The following is a 20899-nucleotide window of genomic DNA, read 5'->3' on the forward strand; positions in this document are numbered from 1 at the left end:
TCTTTATCCCTGTGTATGTATGTGAGCATGTGGTTGGGATGACAATAGTGTGTTTCCTTAGGAGCGGCAGTGTCAGTGGACTCACTCTGAAACTCATCAAAGCGTCAGTGATGGAAATGCTGGACACTTTGTCTGATGATGACTATGTCAACGTGGCCAGGGTTAGTTTCTGCTACACTCTGACTCTTCATCACTGATACGCTATCATTTCCCATCCCTCTAGCTTTGTTTACTTGTTTCCTTCACTTCATTCTTTACATATTAGGCCCAAACTGTCTGCTGCTATGTTTCAGTTTAACGAAAAGGCAGAGGCCGTGGTTCCCTGCTTTAAACATCTCGTCCAGGCTAACGTGCGTAACAAAAAGATCTTCAAGGACGCAGTGCAGCAGATGCAGGCTAAAGGCACTACTGACTACAAGTCTGGATTTCATTTTGCTTTCAACCAGCTGTTAAATGTAAGTCACACATTTACTTACATCAATTTGGGATTATGTCAACACTAATGCCTCCACTCACTCATTATTATTTGACTGTATTGACCAACCCTACTGTTGACTCTCTTACATTCCCCCAGAAGACAAATGTTCCTCGGGCCAACTGCAATAAAATAATCATGCTGTTCACTGATGGAGGAGAGGACAGAGCTCAGGATGTTTTCATGCAGTACAACTGGCCCAACAAAACGGTTTGTTTGTTCTGATCATCTCTTCAAAGCTGACAACCTTTCAGTTACAACCAGCATTTTTGCAATTTGGTATATGCTCATCCTCTGAAATCCTATGTTTAATTTTCTCCATTCGTTCCTCCTAAGGTTCGAGTATTCACCTTTTCTGTGGGTCAACACAACTATGATGTCACACCTTTACAGTGGATCGCATGCACCAATAAAGGTGAGCAGAAGTTTTAGTGGGATTCACTGATTTCCTTTTTATTCCCACATATCACATACTGTAGATCAGTGGTTTCCAGCCTTTTTTTGTCCCAACAGCCCTTCATTGGTACCACCCGTCATGGTTCAAATATGTTGTTATTAACGGATTATAATCTGGATGTTATTTGAAACTAATAATTATATAAAACTGGATATTCTTACTCTATTTTTTATACAGTTTAATTGTTAATGTTTAGGTTTCTTTGATCAAGTTTGCATTAATTTGTTCCACTTGGAGTGGAAGAAGTTAGATGTTTTAACAATTTTTTAATTAACAGTTTGAACAGTTTGCTCATTACTTTTAGCTAACTATTTTAGCTTTATTCTTCTGCACAGGTCCTGCCGCCGATCAGTAGACATGCATGTCGGCACTCTTTTATGTACAGTCTATGGTAGGCACACAGACAGTCGACAGCGCTTTTTAATTTTTCTCTAGAAAGTTACAACTGGCATTATAAACACACACAACCAGCCTAAATGCAAACAGAAATTATGTAGGCTACGTGTTTATTTGCGCACAGAGCAGGAAAGTGAGTTTGGATCATAAGTGGTCACTGAGGACAAATTTGGAGACACATTCTACAGACAGGTGAAAACACACACACCTAGAGCTGTCCACTTGTTATCGGATCACTCAGGATAGATGTTAAATCCAGGTAGAAACAGGCCCTAATTTTAGAGTCCTTCTTGTCCTGTGTCCAAACAGGGTCATTGTTGTTGGACTTTGTGTAAAGCATCAACAGTAAACTAAGTATTTTTAGCTAAGCAGATAGTCTTTAAATTCATTGCTATAAAAGCCTTACCCCATTCTTTAAAAGAGTTATCTACCGTATATTTATTAATAAATGCTGAGACAGAGGAACAAATGAATAAATTACTGAGCCTAATGTAAGGTGCACTTATCTTGCTAATGTGTTTGCCTTTCACATCTGTAAGCAGACCAGTGTTGGTTGTCATGAGGCTCTGTTTGCTCACTCAGAGATCCCTTTTACTCGTGCAGATCAGACATAATTGTCTTGGTGTCAAGACCGGGACTCTAGATTTTATTTCCAGACCACAACTGCAGGGATATCCCTTAATTGCCTGTGTATCATTTGATTTATGTGTTAACATCATGACTGTGATTGACAGTAAAACTTCCTGCTTCAAATGCAACCAATAACTCGACTCATTTCTAATTTGAAATGTATACCTGTTAACCCTCATTCCCCAACCACTTAACATGCAATCCCAAGAAAGTGAATGCGGGAGACAGGAGAAGAAGCTCTGGCTGTCTGGGAGATGTCAGCCAAATCCTTTGTAATACAATTTGACTTCCTAAACCATAAGGGGTTTATTTCCAACTAAAGGAAAACAAATATTATCTGCGCATATTAACTAGTTGTGTATATTCTATATGTTTTCTGTGAGTGTTTTATTATAGGAATGTGGATATTTCAGATCAATTTGAGGAGTGCCTATGGTTAGCATTTTCCACAGTTATCATGTCATGCAGTGTTGAACTCCCACTGGTCTTGGGTTGGTCTTGAATCGGCCTTAACCCCTCAAAGTCTTGGTATTGTCTCGGTCTCAGTAATGACTTGGTCTTGATTTAGGTGGTCTTGACTACTACACTGTCAGACAATGAGGAGAACTCATAATGGTGCTTGTAATGGCCAATTTGGCTATATACGTTTGTCATGTGTGTATTGAGTGTGTGTGCAGTATGTCTTTGTTATGGTTTGTTTGTTACATCACCTGCGCACCTGTGTATGGGGGCTAATTGGAGATTAGAAAGGGAATCTGGATCCGAGAAGCCACACAGTTTTTCAACCTCAGCTGTGTCAGAGTAATGTTTTTAGATCTCGTCGTTCTCGGCTTTTAATCATTCAAGTCAGTCTTTTTGTACGTGATTTTACGTACAATTTTGTACATTCAAGGATTAACCGTACGACGACGGCGGACCTCATTATTTGCACCAGCAAGAGTGGGAAAGGGCTTCAAATTTCATCCAGTGGCATTATTTGTCTGGCTGCTTTTCTTTTTCATATATTATATTAAACTAATTATATTTGGAAAGATCTTATTTAAGAAAAAAAAACTTTAACATAAATCATTTTTTATGAAGTAGATTCTAATATGGTTTCAAGTTTAGACTCTTGACTTCACCGTGCCAAAACAGATACAACAGTTTTAAAGCTCAGTGGTATTCCTCCCTAAGCTTCCTATCTGTGGGAGTTAAGTGGCTGAGTCACTGGTCGAGTAACATCTAGTAAAATCTGGAATATTTATGAACACCACTTGTGTTTTTTCAGATAGCATTGCTCACACATGCTCTTTCTCTCCCTCTTTCTCTGTCTTTTTTCTCTGTTGCTTGCCAGGTTACTATTTTGAGATCCGTTCCATCTGTGCGATAAGGATTAACACCCAGGTGGGTTTGTCTAGTGACTCTGAAACAGCTGATCCCCGTTCACTGTTTTGAATTCTCCTTGTGGTGTTCACTCACTCTATAAAAACATCTACTCCCATTTGTTTGCAGACCCATTCTCCCTGTGGACTGATGTTGTTGGTTGTTTTAAAGCTGCATCCGGTCACATATCTCTTTTGTTTTGTCAGGAGTACCTCGACGTGCTGGGTCGCCCCATGGTTCTGGCAGGCAGCGATGCCAAACAGGTTCAGTGGACCAATGTGTATCAAGATGCTTTGGTGAGACTGCATGACCTTGTTAGCTGTACTGTATGTGATTAAATACTGTATAGTTAATACATTAACCATACTGTTCCTGCTGAATAAATGCGATCATATTTATATAATTTGGGACTATATCATTATAAAAATATAATTTTTCTTTGGACTGCAGGGTCTGGGCATGGTAGTAACTGGGACTTTGCCTGTATTTAATCTCACAATGGATGGAAACTCACAGGTAACACAACTAGTTATTATAAGAAAGGTTAAGTGTATTTTATGTTTGCATGTTGGAGGTTATGGTCACTTTGTTGTTTTCAAAAGTAGAATTTAGTTCTGTTGTGTAAAATCATACAACCAATACAACTTTCGTGACTGAATGGTAAATATGAAGCTACTGGTAGGAGAGGGTAAGCTTAATTTAGCATAACAACTGGAAACGGGGCCACGGTTGGCCTTGCTCTGTCCCTAGGTAACAAAATCCACCAACCAGCTTTTCTAGCTCACCATTTAACATTTGATCTTCTTCTTATTTTATCTTTATTCTTTTACTCTTTTTTTGATTAAGCCCATACAAAAACTGAAGTGTAAATACGACTGTTAGGTGTTATGGCGGGATAGGTGCGTATCTTGACTATTTCTTGGCCAGGTGCAGTCATTTCTTACCCGATAGATATGAGGTATCAATCGTCTCATCTAATTTAAGCAAGAAAGCAAATTAGCATATTTCACAGAATGTCACACTCTTCCTTTAACCTTCTGTATGTGTGTTGTCCGAGCAGAATCAGCTAATATTAGGTGTCATGGGAGTTGACGTGCATCTAGACGAGATAAAGCGACTAACACCACGGTACAATGTATGTGCACCACATTAACACCATTATTAGTCATATGTTTCTTTATTTATACTTGTGATGGGGAATATAGACTGACACATCACATCACACATTGGTTTTTATTATTTCCTTAACAGCTTGGAGCCAATGGATACATATTTGCCATTGATCCAAATGGATATCTTCTCCTTCACCCTAATCTTCAGCCAAAGGTGAGGTATATTTAGCTGACCTTTTTTTTTTTATTTTTTTTTTTTTATTTCAGTTTTATTTCGGGTTGCAGGAAAGAGATGACACATTAAGAATACAGGCCCTTTGGGGTTTCAAATTCAGATTGTTTATATATACTTGAGATAATTATGATGCTGGTATACCTGTTTTACTTTTGATCTTAATGTAAATGGATTTTTCTTGCTCTACTCCTCTCAGCCGGTAAACCTCCCTGAGCCTGTGACGCTGGACTTCCTGGATGCAGAGGTGGAGGACAGCAATAAAGAGGAGGTGAGCACTTAGTGCAAAGTGGAACTGAAAGGTTTCTGGTTTCAAGCATTTTCTGTTCCTTGTTGTTGTTGTTGTTGTTGCTGTTGTTCAAAGTTCTTACCGGGCCAGTGAACATCTATCTGTCTCAGGACAATGTGCCTACCAGGTAGCTGAAGTCCCTACTTAACATGTTTTCATTAAATGTTTGTGACAAAAAAAAAAAAACATTTTCTAGATCCGGCGACAAATGATTGATGGAAGACCAGGTGAAATGCAGGTCAAAACTCTTGTGAAGTCGATTGATGAGGCAAGTAAATTCACCTTCTGATTAGTTTCAAATATTTCTTTAGTCCGACTGTTATAGTCGTCCACCGTCTGTTTGGTGGAATAGCTAAAGATCAGCTGATGTTTGGGTTCTGGCTGGGTGCTAGTGGGATAATAGTTAATTAATATAGACATTTAAAGTAAGTTTCAACTTTCACCATGTATATATTTCCAAATAACTGTTTTAAAGGCCCGATTCTTATTTTATTACGATATATAATTATTTTGACCATTAGTCTCACATCGCCAGACTTATCTCCACAGCGCTATGGTCTGTCCAAACTGTTCACACAATACAGTAACGTGAGCTATTTAAGTTAGCTGGATACAAGGTTAAACGTAATTTGCTCTTACCAGGGTATCACTGTGTGTACGATGTCCACAGCAATCCCCACCAGTAGGTCCCAAAACGTCCCAGTTAGATAGTAAATGCCATAAACATATTGTTATTAAATCTTTACAATCATTCACCGGAAGAACCAAGCAGACCTGCCTTATTGTACGATCCACATTTCTCCAAAACTTGCTTTTTTCAGCTCGAAGTTTGTAGTTGTTTCCCAAAGCGAAGGAAGTGGCTTTTTCTTGGAAATGTACATAGTTAAGGACAGTGGTCAATTTGACCATATTCAGGAAAAAGTGTTACAATTTTCCAATCCTATGTTGAAGTTCAAGCGATGATTAGGTCTTAGTGCTCATATTATGCTTTTTTGGATTTTTCCCTGTTTGTTACTTATCCATTTTGTGCACATTATGAGTTCACAAAGTGATAAAGCCCAAAGTCCACCCCAGAGGGACTTTCCATCTCCAACAGAAAACCCTGTTCACAAACTGCTCCAAACAGCTCTATTGTAGTCCAGCCTTTACCTCCGTGACAAACGTGCGTCACTTTGTAACACACGTTATAATGCTCGCCTAGCTGCTAGCGTTGCACTTCCTAATCCTCTACTTCTCTCTGGGTAGTGTCCTTACCTAGGTACTGTGCATGTGCGACTCCCAACAAAGGTGGAATAGAAGTGGGATGCCTCATTCTGTAGCTAAAACAGAGAACTCAACATACAGGGTCAAAAGAGGCGCTGCAGCAATATGCAGGTCAATAAAAATATGGTGTCTTTCGAAAGTTAAATCATGTAAAACCATGCTGACGTAACCTCTAAATACAATTATGAACCTGATAATGAGCATAATATAAGCGCTTTAAAATCGAGCTCTCTAAGGATTGTGTTCTAAGTAGTATACTTCTGCATCCTCATCCAAACACCTCACAAAACTGTATTGCACATGCGTTACATAAAGTAAAATGGGTAAACTGTAGCCTGTTTGGTTTGGGTGTTCTCAAATGTCTCTTCTACCTAGCAATACATTGATGAGGTGTACAGAAGCTACACCTGGACCCCTATCAACGGCACCGATTACAGGTGAGCAGTTGTAATAAAGTTATAAATTACAGATAAAAGCTAACCAGCTGTGGTCTAATGAGGACTACACACATTCTTTTTCTCTCTCTCTCTCTCTCTCTCTCTCTCTCTCTCTCTCTCTCTCTCTCTCTCTCTCTCTCTCTCACCACCTGCAGTCTTGGTCTGGTATTACCCCCCTACAATGAATACTTCATCCAGGCAGACCTGAGTGATGTGATGCTCCAGCTCCAGTGTGAGTCCAGGGAGGCAGAACTTTCAAGAGGCAATGTTTATTCGGCTTAATCTAACAAAGAAGAAATGTAAAAAAACGTACATCCCCCTCTGCCTCTGTTACAGATATGCAGTCGCTGCTGCCCAGCTCCTTTGAATCCTCAGGACACGTGTTTTTGGCTCCAAGGTTACAAGGCTCCAACTACCATTTCTCTTTTTCTCTTGATTTCTCAATCTGGTATTAAAGGGAAAGTTCGTATTAATTCTGTCCTCTGTTTCTCCAGAGAATACTGCAAACGTCTGCATCTTTCTGACAATAACACCCAGTTTTTGCAAAACTTCCTGACGCTCATGCTGGACATTTCCCCAGAATCTGATGAGTGTGAGTGTGTTAACAGCATTTAATAGTTTGTGAGATCTGCCACTGCTGCAGATACACTGATGAGATAATATACTTGTTGTTTTTGGTCTCAGGTGACCAAGGCCTCATCCACAACCTGATTTTGGATTCTAGGATTATCGGGCAGCTGGCCTCTCGTGTTTGGAAGAACAAGGACTTGAATTCGTGAGTCTACTTGTTCTTGCATCACACACGATTCTCACACACCATTCACCCAAAAAAAAAACTGTGAAGACAGTGAAACACACTGGCTAAGTAAATATTAATTGTTACAGGTACGGCTTCCTGGCTGTATTTGCATCTACTGATGGAGGTATAACACGTGTTTTTCCCAACATGTGAGTAAGACTAATGCAGTAACTAAAGCAGATAAATATAAAGTAATATTACACAGATCTTTCGGTCTGTAAACTGTTTTCAGAAAACATTTAATGATTTGTGTTGTGTTTGTACAGAGCTGCTGAGCTTTGGGATGAGGATCCTGAACCTTTCAATTCAAATTATTACAGAAGGAGCCTCGACAACAAAGGTTACATGTTCAGAGCTCCATCAAGATCCGGTGAGTAATTGTGGAAACACATCTTGAAATGGCTACTATCAAATTTTTTACAATAACAATTAATCAAAACACTGTGTGTATGTGAATGGGGTCACTCATTGTGATGAACCCACAGAGAATCATCACCAATCTCTGAAGTTTACTTAAACTTTACTGTTTTGGTTATCTGTGACTGTTTACATCCACAACAGGAAGCTGTTTTCACGCATAAAGCTTTAAAAACCCACTGTACACTAGCTGCTCAGCACCACTGACAAACTAACAAAGTTAGAGGCTAGCTGCTGAACATAGATGAGCATTTAGCAGCTAACGAGCCAAATATCTTCTCTGCAATTAGTGGACACCAAAAACAGCTGAAAGGGAGTGAAAGTCAGACTTGCGTCTGCCGGGTGACCAGGAACATGACTTTAAATGAATTATAATGTTTCTCCGTAACTGCTAAGCAACCGTTTCACCACAACTGTAATGATTGGTCAATGTTGTGCTCACAGCTTGTGTCTGCTGCCAAAATGCAAATCTATAATGCAGGCTTAATGTATATGAGTTCAGTTCATTGAATGAGACTTAGATGTAAATGTTTAGTGAGTAAGCTGGATTTGGGGCGACCATGTGGGACCAAATAGTCTCAAAGTTTCAATTGGCAAACTATTCCAGGTGTCATCAAGTCTTTAAAATGAGACAGGGGTCATGGTTGTGAAATGATAAATTCAGCATTCATACGTGTGACATTAGACTGTAACCTCACAGTTTTAAAAATCACATTTTATCTGTGAACAGCGTTGGACGACCCTGTAGGTGCAGAAAACGGAACCATTGGAATTCTGGTTAGTTCGGCTGTAGAGGTTAATTTAGGGGGAAAACTGCTCAAACCTTCAGGTAAGAAATATACTTTTATGTGGCAAACTTAATATGCTATCCTGTGTCATGTGTGGGATTCTCAGGAATGCTCTATATCACTCAGATATTTCAGCTGCCTCTGTTTTGTTTTCTGTTTCTTATCCTCTTCTTCTTCTCTTTGCTCTGGTCCTGTGGATGTTGTCACTCAGTTGTCGGAGTGAAGCTGGATTTGGAGGCATGGGTGGACAAGTTTAAGATCCTTGCCAGCAATGTGTCAGACAGTCGACAGGGCTCACACAAGGTACACCACGGTGCCAGTAATTACTAATAATCACTCATTACATACTCAATTGAATTTACTGTAAAAACTTTGACATTAACGTCTCATAACACATTTTGTTGAAACAGTGTGGACCATCCAGAAGCTGCGAGATGGACTGTGAAGTAAACACTGACGTAAGAATGATTTGTGTTTGTTGCAATATGACAGACATGGAGTTATGTGTATTGGGGTCTAGGATATTAAACTGTGAAAAAAAACCTTTTAACAACTACTTTAGTCAGATATTGAGCCTTAAAATCATATTTTCTTGAAAAAGGCAAAAGACAAATTGGCCTTGGGGTGAGATTTTCTTTTTTTTTGTTTTGACGTTAAATTACTTAAAAAAACTTGGAGCAAGTGAATAAATGCTTACTTTATATAATGTAAATTGGCTTGTTTTGATAATGGAGTCTGGCATGGTTAATTTAAGACCAAATGACTCATGCAAAAAATGTTTTCTTTTAATTAAAGATTCATGTACTCTCCCTGTAAGAAGACATATTTTTCTTGAATTGGTTTTCGGCTTTTACACTTGCCTGCAAGTTTTTACAGTCTTCTATTTCCCCTTATGAGATCACGTGAACCTGTATCTTGAGGTTTTTTGGTTTCTTGCTGCACTTAAGGGTGTTAAAAATTGCTCACTTGATGTAAACTGTGCCGTGTTGTATGTAGGACCTCCTCTGCTATCTCATCGATGATGGTGGATTTCTGGTAATGTCCAATCAGAGAGATCACTGGAAAAAGGTTTGTCTTTGTGTGGTAATGTACTTACCCTTTATATATGGTGTACAAATCTTAATTATATTTTGTAAGCAGGTATGAATTTCTGAGGTTTTTATCAACCCAGCAGTTGTTAATTGTGGTGTTTTTATTAAATGTTTTATATCATATTTTGTATTTTTGCTGATTTCACAAATGGTTTTTATTTACAGGAACATTTAAGGATTTAATTCAACTAAATTAATCTCAATTTTCCTCCATGTATAGTTCAGTTCATTTGTCACTGCCAAATAAATTAAATGAAACAAAATACGAAAGAAAGAAAGAAGTGTCTTGAGACACTTTCTTTTCATCTGTGTTATTGTCTTTCCTTTCTATCCGTGACAGATTGGCCTTTTCTTTGGTGATGTGGACCCTTACCTGATGCACGCACTCTATAACATCTCAATCTTCACTCGCCGTCAGTCTTTCCACTACCAGTCGGCATGTGAACCAGTCAGCAGCAGCCATACTGGTGCAGCACCGAGGGGCATCTTTGTGGTAAGAAACCACCTGCAGGTTTTAGATTCTGGGGCATATAATTATACATTGTTGGTGTAAAGCTGTCATCTGTAACTACTCTATGTTTCTACAGCCGTCCATTGCTGACATTCTCAGCTTGGCCTGGTGGAGCTCCACTGTTGCATGGTGAGAATTTCAGATGACACCAAGATTATGTGCGCCCTTTAAAACCATCTTAAATATGTGACTTCTGCACATGACACCGGGGGTGAGGGATTAGCTCGATGTTATTGTAGCTGTGACATGTGTTTACTATATTTATTTATGTTTACACAAGGTATTTAATTTTTTGATCAAGTGCAATGTGAATACTTTTTCAGGTCTGTGACCCAGCACCTACTGTATGGACTGGCCTACAACAGCTGGTTCTACCAAGGTTGGTTTGTACATCTTAACACAATCTTTGTGTGCACATATGATTACCTTCTCATGGATTCATTAATTTTTGAGGATCCTTGTTTTCTGTTTTTATGTTGAAAATAATAGAAATAAGATTTTTTTTTAAAGTCACTTCTACAAAAATCTAACAAGCAGCTCATTTACATTTTGTCCTTATTTTTCACCTCACACTTCTATTACAGTAAACATGTCAAGAGCTGACCCCGTTTTGTTAACAATGAAGTGCATTCCTGCACCAGGGCGTCAGGAAACAAAAATTAGATTGATATAAACATAAAATCTGGATGAAAAGTAATTCAAACCGGTTTGCTCCTCCTATCTTATTCTCAGTTAAAAATCAATCAGTCAAAATGAGCTTTTAGAATAACCATTATATAAAATGTTGTTTGTGTTCTAGATGATCTCCTGGTTTCAGGTTTTGAGACAAGGGAAAGCAGCTGTATGACTATCCAAAGCCAATTCTACTTTACAAACACCAACAACTCCTACAACGTGCTGCAGGACTGTGGAAACTGCTCACGGTGGGTTTTTCTTAAGAGCATCAGCGGTATGTGTTTGTGTTCTCATACCTGCACTCTACATACTGTATGATGTTAGCTTAACATCCATCACTGTCTCCCACAGGCTGTTCCACGCGATGCGCTTAGAAAACACCAACCTCCTCTTTGTGGTCGCTGAGACGCTCCCCTGCAGCTCATGTGAGATAGAGAGATTGACACGGATCAGGACAGAATGTATCCTTTTCATGCTCACACACTCTGTGGTGCTTTCTTTTGTGCTGACATTAAAAATCTCATTGATCTTGTGTGGCAGGTAAGATCACTGCTAACTCCCTTAACTAAAAAAACAAACAGTTCAGGAGGAGAATCCATGCGAAGTACTGAGCAACGCGCGATATCGTAAAGGCCCGACATCCTGCTTTGACTACAGTGCCTTAGTAAGTAGATGTACGGAATTATGTTTGTGTCTCAAGCCTGAGCTTGTGATGGGACATTTTAAGCACAGAAAAACATTTTTGTAAGAACATAAACTATATTTTGTAGAAAAATTATTATCACACGAAGGATAATAGGACTTTTAACAAAAAACAGTTTGCCCTCTCGGTTTCCCTGCTTCATGCACTTGCATATCTTTATGAAATTCTACTCGTAAATTAGCCTTTAACTTGCTCACTTGTTCAGTAGCTTGTTAATCTTACAAGATAAACAGTAGTTACTTAGGATAGTTAAATAACCGCAGAGCCATAGCATTAAAAACCATTAATGTAGTTCATTAAAAAAAAGAACTTTAACTATGCCGCTACAACAGAGTGGGCTACATCTGATTTAAAAGCACAAAATAAGGTGGTTAACAGTTCTAGAATTACATTTATGATCCTAATGCTGTGTAGCTGGCAATTATCAAGCCAACCAGCTTACTTTCTGTAGCTCTTGCTTATTTGGCAGAAATAAGCTAACTACCTCACAAGATAGCTAGGTAAATAAAGCACAGACTAATGTATAACTGGAATTTAATAAATGTTAATTCCTCTCCCTGTGTCGGACAGTTGCTGATAACTTTCCAAAACAGACAATCTAACAACTTCATAACATGATTGGCAGAAAGGAGCCAGAGTTTCTCTCTTTCTGCTGTCACTATTCATGTGGACAACAAATTGCAACACTATGCATTTTTGCCAGGAGAGACTGTCTTTAAAATGTGCAACGTTATCCGCCATATTTCAATGATAGCACATCCCCCCTGTCTATGACAACCAGTTATCACTCCACTTTCCATTTTACTATAAACACTTTTGATATCCAACATAGTTGAACAACACATCTGTCAAAGTAGTTCATTTTTTATCATAAACTGACCCTAACAATCAGTATACTAGCAATTGGATTGAGACAAAACAGCCAGTCATAAACAAATACTCCACTTTTACTTGTGGCTAGAATTGTGTTACACTGAATTATAATAATTTAATATAATAGTTATTCTTACAAACATTGTTTCTCTGTTCAACTCCCATCACACATTTAGAAATAAGGCACTAATTCCATTTATGAATTGCAAAACCACTCATATTTATGAATCATTAGATTTGGAAAAAGAGGATTTATTCTCTCGTTGCAGGAAAACGCGTCAGAGTGTGGGCGGGGTCATGCACTGCAGTCCTCCATAGGAGTCCTTCTCTTCATTCAGCTTATTCTGCCTTTTTTTCATCTCTGACACGTGCAAACACTCAAACTGACATCTTTCATCTCTTTGGGTTTAGGCTCGGATCTACTGAAGGTCAGATCAAACAGCAACTGCAAAATTATTCTTTTTTTGATGTACAAACGGCACACAGTGCATTTGTGCTTGTAAAGAAATATGTGGATCAGCTCTTAGTGCTTTTTGCCTTATTGCTTATGCATTTGTTGGTTTTCAGGGCTCGAGTGCAAAATATAGGAAGAGAATGTGTAGACTGTGCATGCTACTTAAACTAGGACAAGCATGTTTAAACATTTTGCCAACGGGCTCAACAATGTAAGCAACTACCAAAAAGTCAGGGAGGCAGCTGAAATGTACTTTCAACGGGCCAATGAAGGATCACCCAGCAAGAACAGACGGCAATCACAATTTTAGGTTGAGTTGTGGTGGTGAAATGATGAAAGATCTAAAAACTCAGTTGGATTTGTATGGTGTGTGGTAAATACACAGTGGTGGAAAGAAGTCAGATATTTTACTTAAGTAAAGTTGATCAAGCAATTCCAGTCAAAGTTATGCATCCAAGATTTTAAAAGCAGAGAAGTATTTGCAACAAAATGAACTTAAAGTATAAAAAAAAACTCATTTGACAGCCGAATGGGTCTTGCCAGTGTTTGCTCTTCGTAATATGCATTATATTATCTGATAATTATTATTGTTAATGTATGAAGCATGCATTTTAATGTTGTAGCTCATCAAAATTGAGCTAATATTTACTACTTTATATACTGTTGGGTTGTTTTATGTTTAACAATAACAATAATTTTAAAAACCCATCATAGGTTTTCTATGTAAATTATTAAAATGAAAGAAAATGCAGCTGCCAGATAAATGTAGTAGGTTAACAAGGACAAAATTCCTTCTACGGTATAGTGGAGTTGGAATATTAAGGTGCTATGTGGAGTTTTCTTGCAAACACAAAGCTCAAATTAAAGCTTTCAAAGCTGCTCAAAATCAATGTTTTTTTACCAAACCACAATATGTGTGTTCTTGATCTTCAACAAACTTTTTGAATGTTCCTTCTGCCAAAATCTTAAAACCACGTTGTTTACATTTCACGTTTACATGCTTGCAGTTATCTTCTTTCCTGCATTTTCTGGCGTATTGCAGCCTTTCTCGACTAGATACTGCCACCTGTAGATCAGTGTAATAGTGTGAGACCCTTGACTGCCTAGTGTGTACTTAAAACATAACTTCATAGCGCTACTAGTGGTCAAAACATTACAGGGTACATGTAAAGTACAAGCAACATCAACACTGTACCCAATTATAGTGCTTGAGTAAATGTACGTAAAGACCCCCTCCAGTGTGTTTTTACATTTTTATGATATTTCATATTTTAGCTGTACTCTAGTTTAGTGTGTTGCTTTATTTTAATAATAGAATTTCTGTGTGCAGTGAATGGATGCAATCAAGTTAGTGTTTTTGAAGAAATTCCACCGGCAGAAATAGCACAACACACTCACACAGTCTCACTCACTCTCTTTGTCTGATTAACAGTGAATCCATCAAATTAAGTGCCATATCGTGGTTTTCAAAGATGCTGTATTGTTAACTGCAATCGTTTTGCCATGTTTATGGATTACATCCGACTATAATCCACATACCCTTTCTCTGTTTGAGAAAGAACGTTAACCATTAAACAGGCTACGCTGGCTCGAGGGGGCCTTTAATTACTTCTTTAAATACAACGCTGCACACGCCACCACATGTTTTATCCAGAGGAGCTCCGCGACACAAAAGAACACAGTTGTTAACACAACAACTTTGTGGAGAGAGTATTCTGAGTTTTTAGATCTTTCATTGTTACTGTCTGACACCTAGTTGATCAGCTCTGAATATATTTGAGTGACTTTTTAGCTATATATTTAACATCATTTTTGTGCTTGGGATGACTTTTGTGCTTGGGATGGCTTATTAGATAATTATAACTGCAGTCCACCTTAATAATTATCTGTATTATGGATTCACAATGATCATACAACTGCTGGGTGTAAGCTATCAAAGGCATTTACACAACTGACAGTTTTACATTTTGCACACCACACAAAAAGCTAACTACTACAGCGTGAAAATGTAAATAGACAGAAGCTCAGACGCTGCTGCTTCTGGCAACTTCTGCTTTTGTTGGCTTTGGGAAATTCCAAATGCATTATCTGCACAAGTTTTCATTTGCATGTCCCGTCCTAGTACATGTCTTTGCACACAAAAGAGCTCCCTGCACCTACAGTAGTTTTTACATGATAGTACATCCGGGCCTTAACCTCACATTCACTTCAGTGTCTTTCAATCCACCTCTGATCTTTGCCAAGACAGTTTCAGTACTATAAATTATGTCACACATGACATGACCCAGAATGATTTCCCTTTGACATCTCAAGTAGGCCCCGTCTCTTAAATCAAAAATATATCCGGATATATATCGGATATATAAAAATAATTTCTCAGATTACTTTGACAAATGAGACCACAGATGAGAAAAGTCAGTGTGATGAAAAAAATGGATTGTAACAGTCAAGGTTTGTTTTGCTGAAATGCTTCCACCGATACTAAGTATCTAGTAGGATCTTGAAGTGCTTCCAGTTGTTAAGAATTGTTGAAGGGTGTAATATCGGTCACAAACAGACAAGAATGAACAAATGTTAACAGGGATTTGTTACAAAAATATAGTAGTGAATCCTCCAAACCACAGCATGGTTAACTGCAATATTGATGTGATAATCTGATACTTTCTCTTAGCAGTAATTACCATGACCATTATTTTATCATTGAGTTTAGACTTTAAGTAATTCACATGCAGTGTTATCTCTGTAGACTTATAGGACTAAACATGCCCAGACATCAGTGTGTGGCCGACATGTTTTTTAACATTACTTGTTTGATCGAAGGGAAGCTCTCTGTAACTTTTTTGTATCTTGTATTGCCAATATTTGTCAATCCTGAATTTATGCACTTATGTATGCTTCTGTATGGGGAATGTAGCTTTTGAACAGCTTTCAGTGTTATCAGTATGTGATGCTTTTTGGCCCTCTGTTGAGATCCCCCCGAAGTCTCGTTCAAAGTGATGACTCGCTGTGGTAGAATATTTTAATTGTATCATGCATATCTCGTTGTGGCGGTAATATCTGATTCTTCTTTTTACTAAATTATAAAGCTGCAAGACTTAGTAAGTTAGTCACAATGAAATGTCTGCCCCGTTCTGTATGGGGTCATTACTACTTGAGTTAGAAGTGTTGCACTAAAAAATGTTTTAGATTGTACACTTTATTTAATTTATGTCAGGGTTAAAACTCTATTTGTTCAGGTTTAACTAGCACGCAACAGAACATATTCAGCATACAGTTTTCAACACAACATACATTAGGAAAATACAAGTGTTAGTGTGCTTTATTAAAATCCTGTTTTGAGATGTAAGAAATGTATGTTGATTCAGAAAACGCTGAATTACCTTGTTAAAAATCCTTAAAGTTACATCTAGAAAAGGTTTAATTACTGGGCACAAGATGCCTCCTACTGCATATCGGACCAGAATTGACATGTTGTGCTGTCAGAAAGCCTGTTTGAACATACAGGACACTTGTTAAACTCAGATTTAAGCACAGAGAAGCAGATGATTGTGAAAACTTAGCACATGCATCATTCTGCAAAGTGAAGCTGAAGTATCCAAGTGAAGTAACCATAAGCTAAATACATTTTGAGTTGGTAGGAGAATTTTAATTATCAAAATGAAATCTAGTGAAGAATACTTAACAGTGAGAGCCTTTGTAACAGTGTATCACTGTTGTATTCGTGAGGAGTTGCATGATAAAATCCTGAAAACATTTTCCCACAGTGATTTGTCAGCCTTTGATGTCTTCTTGTGTTTTTTATCATTTGATCTGGTTAAAGAGTTAATGGGGGATATTTAAAAAAAATACGCTTTTTTGACAAAATATTTGTAAAATGCTGTTTCTCTCTGTCTGCCTGGTGTTCCACCCTGCAGTGCCTTGATGCACTCATTTTGGATGGCAGGAACGTTTGGCTCCTAGCCATGAGGACGTTCATCCTGCAGGGTCATGCGAACGACACACTTGAATTTCAAGGGTTGCAGTGGTCTAGCTTAAAATGGACATCTGTCGGTTAGGTATTAAAAAAAATGCTCTTCATGAACTTATAAAGCATTTTAAAGTAGCACAGCACCATTTTGAAAGAGCTCAAAGGAAGTGTGTCGAACAGCTGGCCTCCCCTCCTGCCTTCTCGTAAAAAGATGTTTGTCAAAGCAACGAGAACAAACTTGCTGCCCTTCTGCTACGTGTCGTTTATCTCTACACTGTGGTTAAGCCTCGAATAGAAGCACATACACTGTCCATTGACATAGATTTACTTTGTCCCATCTGCACACTGGATATTCTATATTGAAGCCTGTACTTTTCCATTAGGACGATCTGAAACGAGTGAATGTTTATGTACAGTAAAACCTGCTGTTGTGCATCTCTGCTGTACCCGAGCATGGTGGGGACGCGGAGAAGCAGATTAAAGCTCATCACGTTTTGGAGACCTCAGCAAAAACACTGCTTTAAAAAATGCAGAAAACAAAACAAAAATCTTTTACTCTGAGACCTGCAGTGGTAACTTTAGGTCGTATTACATTACTCAACAACACAGTTGTACATTGAGGGAAAGACATTTTGTGAACTCTTTATAACCTACAATATATTACTGTTGAGGTCAGTGTTTCGGTATTTATTTGCATGATATTTTGAACAGTTTACAGATTTGTGTACATAGTCTGATGAATATTTTACATTCCTGTTCACTTCCGGCTCTCCAGTACTGTGGGGAGCAGTGATGGCGCCCTCTGGGGATATTCGGGGTGATGTGGAGGCCTCAGAGCTCTTTGCTGTGTGTAACCTAACAAAGTGGAAAGTTTGACTTCAGTGAAGCCTACAATAACTGTCAGTAATTAATTTAGGTATTTGGCAGCAAGTTAAAGCACAGAGGAGTTTAGAGGTATGAGCAACATACTGCCCGATTTAAGCTTTTGTCGTTCATTTGGGAAAATTGACACCAACACGCTGGAGATGATTTATGCATTTAAAGGCTGTATAACCGAACAAATAAGGCAGTGGCATGTGTGGGGACACTCCTTTATAAATTTACTTTGTTAATAGAATAGCCTAAGTGTTAATTTATTAAATGTATTAAATTATTATTTTGTCTGTTTATTTATTTGGGTATTGGGAAAAATATTTGTATTAGACAGAAAGGAATTGAATGTGTTTGAAGCTTGAGTGGGCACACTAAGCAGTTTAAAAGACAATTTCAAAACAGACAAAAATAAATACTGTATGTTCATGTACTTTTATTTACTGAGTATCAACACTTGAGAATGTTAATGTTTTTTGCTGTAACTTTGCTTTTCATTTTGCTGATAATGTTTACCTGGGACAGTCTCCAATGCCACCTCATTTTTGTACAGTCAATGTGATCTGTCAGCAGAAGATGAAGGCTAACTTTGTAAAGATTTTGTCAGTCACATTACAAAAATGGATATTTAAATGTTTATATCTTTGGTGATTAAATGCTGTTGATATTTTTCACTTCAGCTCTCATTCCTTATTTGACTAAATGTTTTCCATTCTTAGTGTCTTAAAGTATAGCAGCCCTCAGAAACATTTTGTTTGGCCCCTTAATGTGACATGAAACGCATGCTTTATATTTGAATCATCTGGGGTGTATTTCAATACCTATACATTTAATAGCTTATTTAATACGTTACTTGGCTGCTGCGTCAAACTGACCCCTGAAATGAGGTTTTGTTTTATGTAGACCTATGCACTTTTCCTGTGCAGCCCTCAATAATATGGTGGCTCCCTGGGCATCAAAACATTCAAAAACCCATGGTCCATAGTATGTAAAAAAAAAAAAAAAAAAAGCATAAGCCGATCAGAAGTCAAAGTAATTAAAAAAGTAATAGTTTAGTACCCCATTAAAAAAAAAAAAGTCTGAGTCAGACTATAGTATGTCATTAGAAAAGTCATTTAAACGTTATAGTATTGTCATAGAAACGTTATTAGAAAAAATCATAGTAGGCTATGTCATAAAAAAGTCATAGTATAGTCATAGCAAAAATGTCATGAAATAACTCATACTTGTAATTTGAATAGGTTACAAGACACACAAGTAAGAAAAGTTTTCCTGGCACCAAACTGTAGGTTAACAATGCAGTGAAGCGAACTGTATCCCTCCAGGATTCCAGTGAGCAGCCCTTCCTGCCATTATCCACGTAATGCAGAGAGACTGTATTCCTGTCAGCTGTCGGGGATTAAAACGTGAGTTTTAGTTGGCTCAACTCGGACCAGAAAAGAAATCTAAGAGTCAAGCATCTTGTATGGTCATGCATTTGCTCATAACGTCAGTCAGTAAATATATCAAACGCTAAGCTGATGTCTTCCTGGGAAAGACAATAGGTTGCTGGCTGTTCCTACTAGACGCAAAGCTCTGGATGGGAGTTACTGGATGTTTTGGCTCCTCTGGTTCCATGAACCAACAGTCCTGTGTGCCAGTGGCTCTTAGATATTGTTTGGATTAGTGATACCTATCCGGCAGGCATTGTGCCTTGTTATGTGGCTTAAAATACACCGTCTGATTTAGCCATGATATCAGACCATCAGTGTTTGGCAACGCAGTTTGAATCTTATCATTTTAATGCAACAAAGCCCACTGTATGGTGTTTAACCAGCACTGGAGGCTCGTCTCCCATAAGCTGAACATCAGAGACACCGATCTGTTCTGTTCGCTTTCAGGAGAGACGAGATCTGCTGCACACCATGGCTTAGGTAAAACTTTTTAATTACAATTTATTAAAGAAGAGGTCGGTTCTAGCATCAGATGTTGTATCCAAATGTTTTAATTTGCCTTCTTAAGTGTATAGTCAAGCAGCTTATAAATAATGATATAATTATATAGATAAGTGTTTTGTATTACATGTAAAAGCATATTTCTTTATTCCAAAATACTTAAGGCAATCAATAGCTTGGGACCTTTTTATGAGGATACGTTTATGAATTAAAACAACTTCAGACCGTGATGTAAAATGGTGTAAAAGTGTAGCAGGACTAAAACAGGGTTGTTTTATGAATTTAATACTTGTCTAATATGGAGACAGTTATTTGTGAGGAGCTCTAAGCAAAAATTATTCTTATTTCTTATTCCTTATTCAAAGTTATTCAGAGAAAATGGGATACTACTGTAATATACCATACTTACCTGTGTGTTGATATTTATGCAAAGGAACTAAAACATACCAAAATACAAGCTGGAACTATAAAATGTCCCCTGTAGTGAAATAATTATGGCAACAATAGAGAAGGCTAGTTCAAAGTCAAGTCTGGTGCCATAGATTCAGGAGTAAACAGGTGCAGTAAGATTAGTGGTGGGATAAAGGCAGCTGTTGTTTGTCACAATGTTAATGAATGGCTCCCCAAAGAGGAAGCACACAGGACTGGTTATTTCCTTCCCTCCCAAAAGAGATTTGACACTTTTCTTCGTTTTCTTCTTCTCTGCTGTCAGGAAAAGTCTTGATGCAACAAGTAAAACACACACCATCTTTACTCCCACTTGAGTCACAATTTGGGCACATGTCTTTAAAATGTTCTATCTAATGACTTGCTATGTTACAGTATAGATAGACAGACATGCAGTATATATAGAAAGACAGATAGTCTTGCATTGCTGGACCTATTTCCACAGCACTGTTAGCAAAGGAGTGTGTTCTGGCCACACCCAAGGGCGTTTCTAGGATTTGAGGACATTGGGGGCTTAGCCCTGATTTAGGGGGTCTGGGCAGCCATCCCTGGGATTTTTTTTTTATAAACAACCTCTATTTAATGCTTTTGTATGCACTCTGGCACCTTATACATTTAAAGTACACTACTCCAGATTAATTCTAAATTGTGCTGTTAAAAATAGTTATTAAGATAGTAATTAGAAGTAGAACAGTTGGAAAACAGTTTAATGTATTT

At 38.0% G+C, this 20899-nt stretch overlaps 1 protein-coding gene across 1 annotated transcript in view; it reads left to right on the top strand.

Annotated features, from left to right (window-relative positions):
• Positions 1-18475, top strand: part of LOC117943519 (voltage-dependent calcium channel subunit alpha-2/delta-2-like) — a 41753-nt gene extending 23278 nt beyond the window's left edge. The window contains exons 10-38 of the mRNA XM_034869687.1: positions 62-161; positions 294-455; positions 575-685; positions 812-890; positions 3292-3341; positions 3527-3616; positions 3771-3836; positions 4381-4455; positions 4572-4646; positions 4864-4935; positions 5150-5221; positions 6592-6653; positions 6809-6885; positions 6990-7050; positions 7148-7245; positions 7338-7428; positions 7539-7601; positions 7719-7822; positions 8600-8698; positions 8869-8960; positions 9068-9115; positions 9654-9725; positions 10089-10241; positions 10336-10388; positions 10583-10638; positions 11059-11182; positions 11286-11395; positions 11516-11598; positions 12780-18475. Coding sequence (XP_034725578.1) covers positions 62-161; positions 294-455; positions 575-685; positions 812-890; positions 3292-3341; positions 3527-3616; positions 3771-3836; positions 4381-4455; positions 4572-4646; positions 4864-4935; positions 5150-5221; positions 6592-6653; positions 6809-6885; positions 6990-7050; positions 7148-7245; positions 7338-7428; positions 7539-7601; positions 7719-7822; positions 8600-8698; positions 8869-8960; positions 9068-9115; positions 9654-9725; positions 10089-10241; positions 10336-10388; positions 10583-10638; positions 11059-11182; positions 11286-11395; positions 11516-11598; positions 12780-12875 — 2494 coding nt within the window. The 3' untranslated portion in view covers positions 12876-18475. The remainder of the gene's footprint in view (positions 1-61; positions 162-293; positions 456-574; positions 686-811; positions 891-3291; positions 3342-3526; positions 3617-3770; positions 3837-4380; positions 4456-4571; positions 4647-4863; positions 4936-5149; positions 5222-6591; positions 6654-6808; positions 6886-6989; positions 7051-7147; positions 7246-7337; positions 7429-7538; positions 7602-7718; positions 7823-8599; positions 8699-8868; positions 8961-9067; positions 9116-9653; positions 9726-10088; positions 10242-10335; positions 10389-10582; positions 10639-11058; positions 11183-11285; positions 11396-11515; positions 11599-12779) is intronic.
• The last annotated feature ends 2424 nt before the right edge of the window (positions 18476-20899 follow it).

Source organism: Etheostoma cragini, chromosome 4, assembly GCF_013103735.1.
Source record: "Etheostoma cragini isolate CJK2018 chromosome 4, CSU_Ecrag_1.0, whole genome shotgun sequence".
Lineage (NCBI taxonomy): Eukaryota > Metazoa > Chordata > Actinopteri > Perciformes > Percidae > Etheostoma > Etheostoma cragini.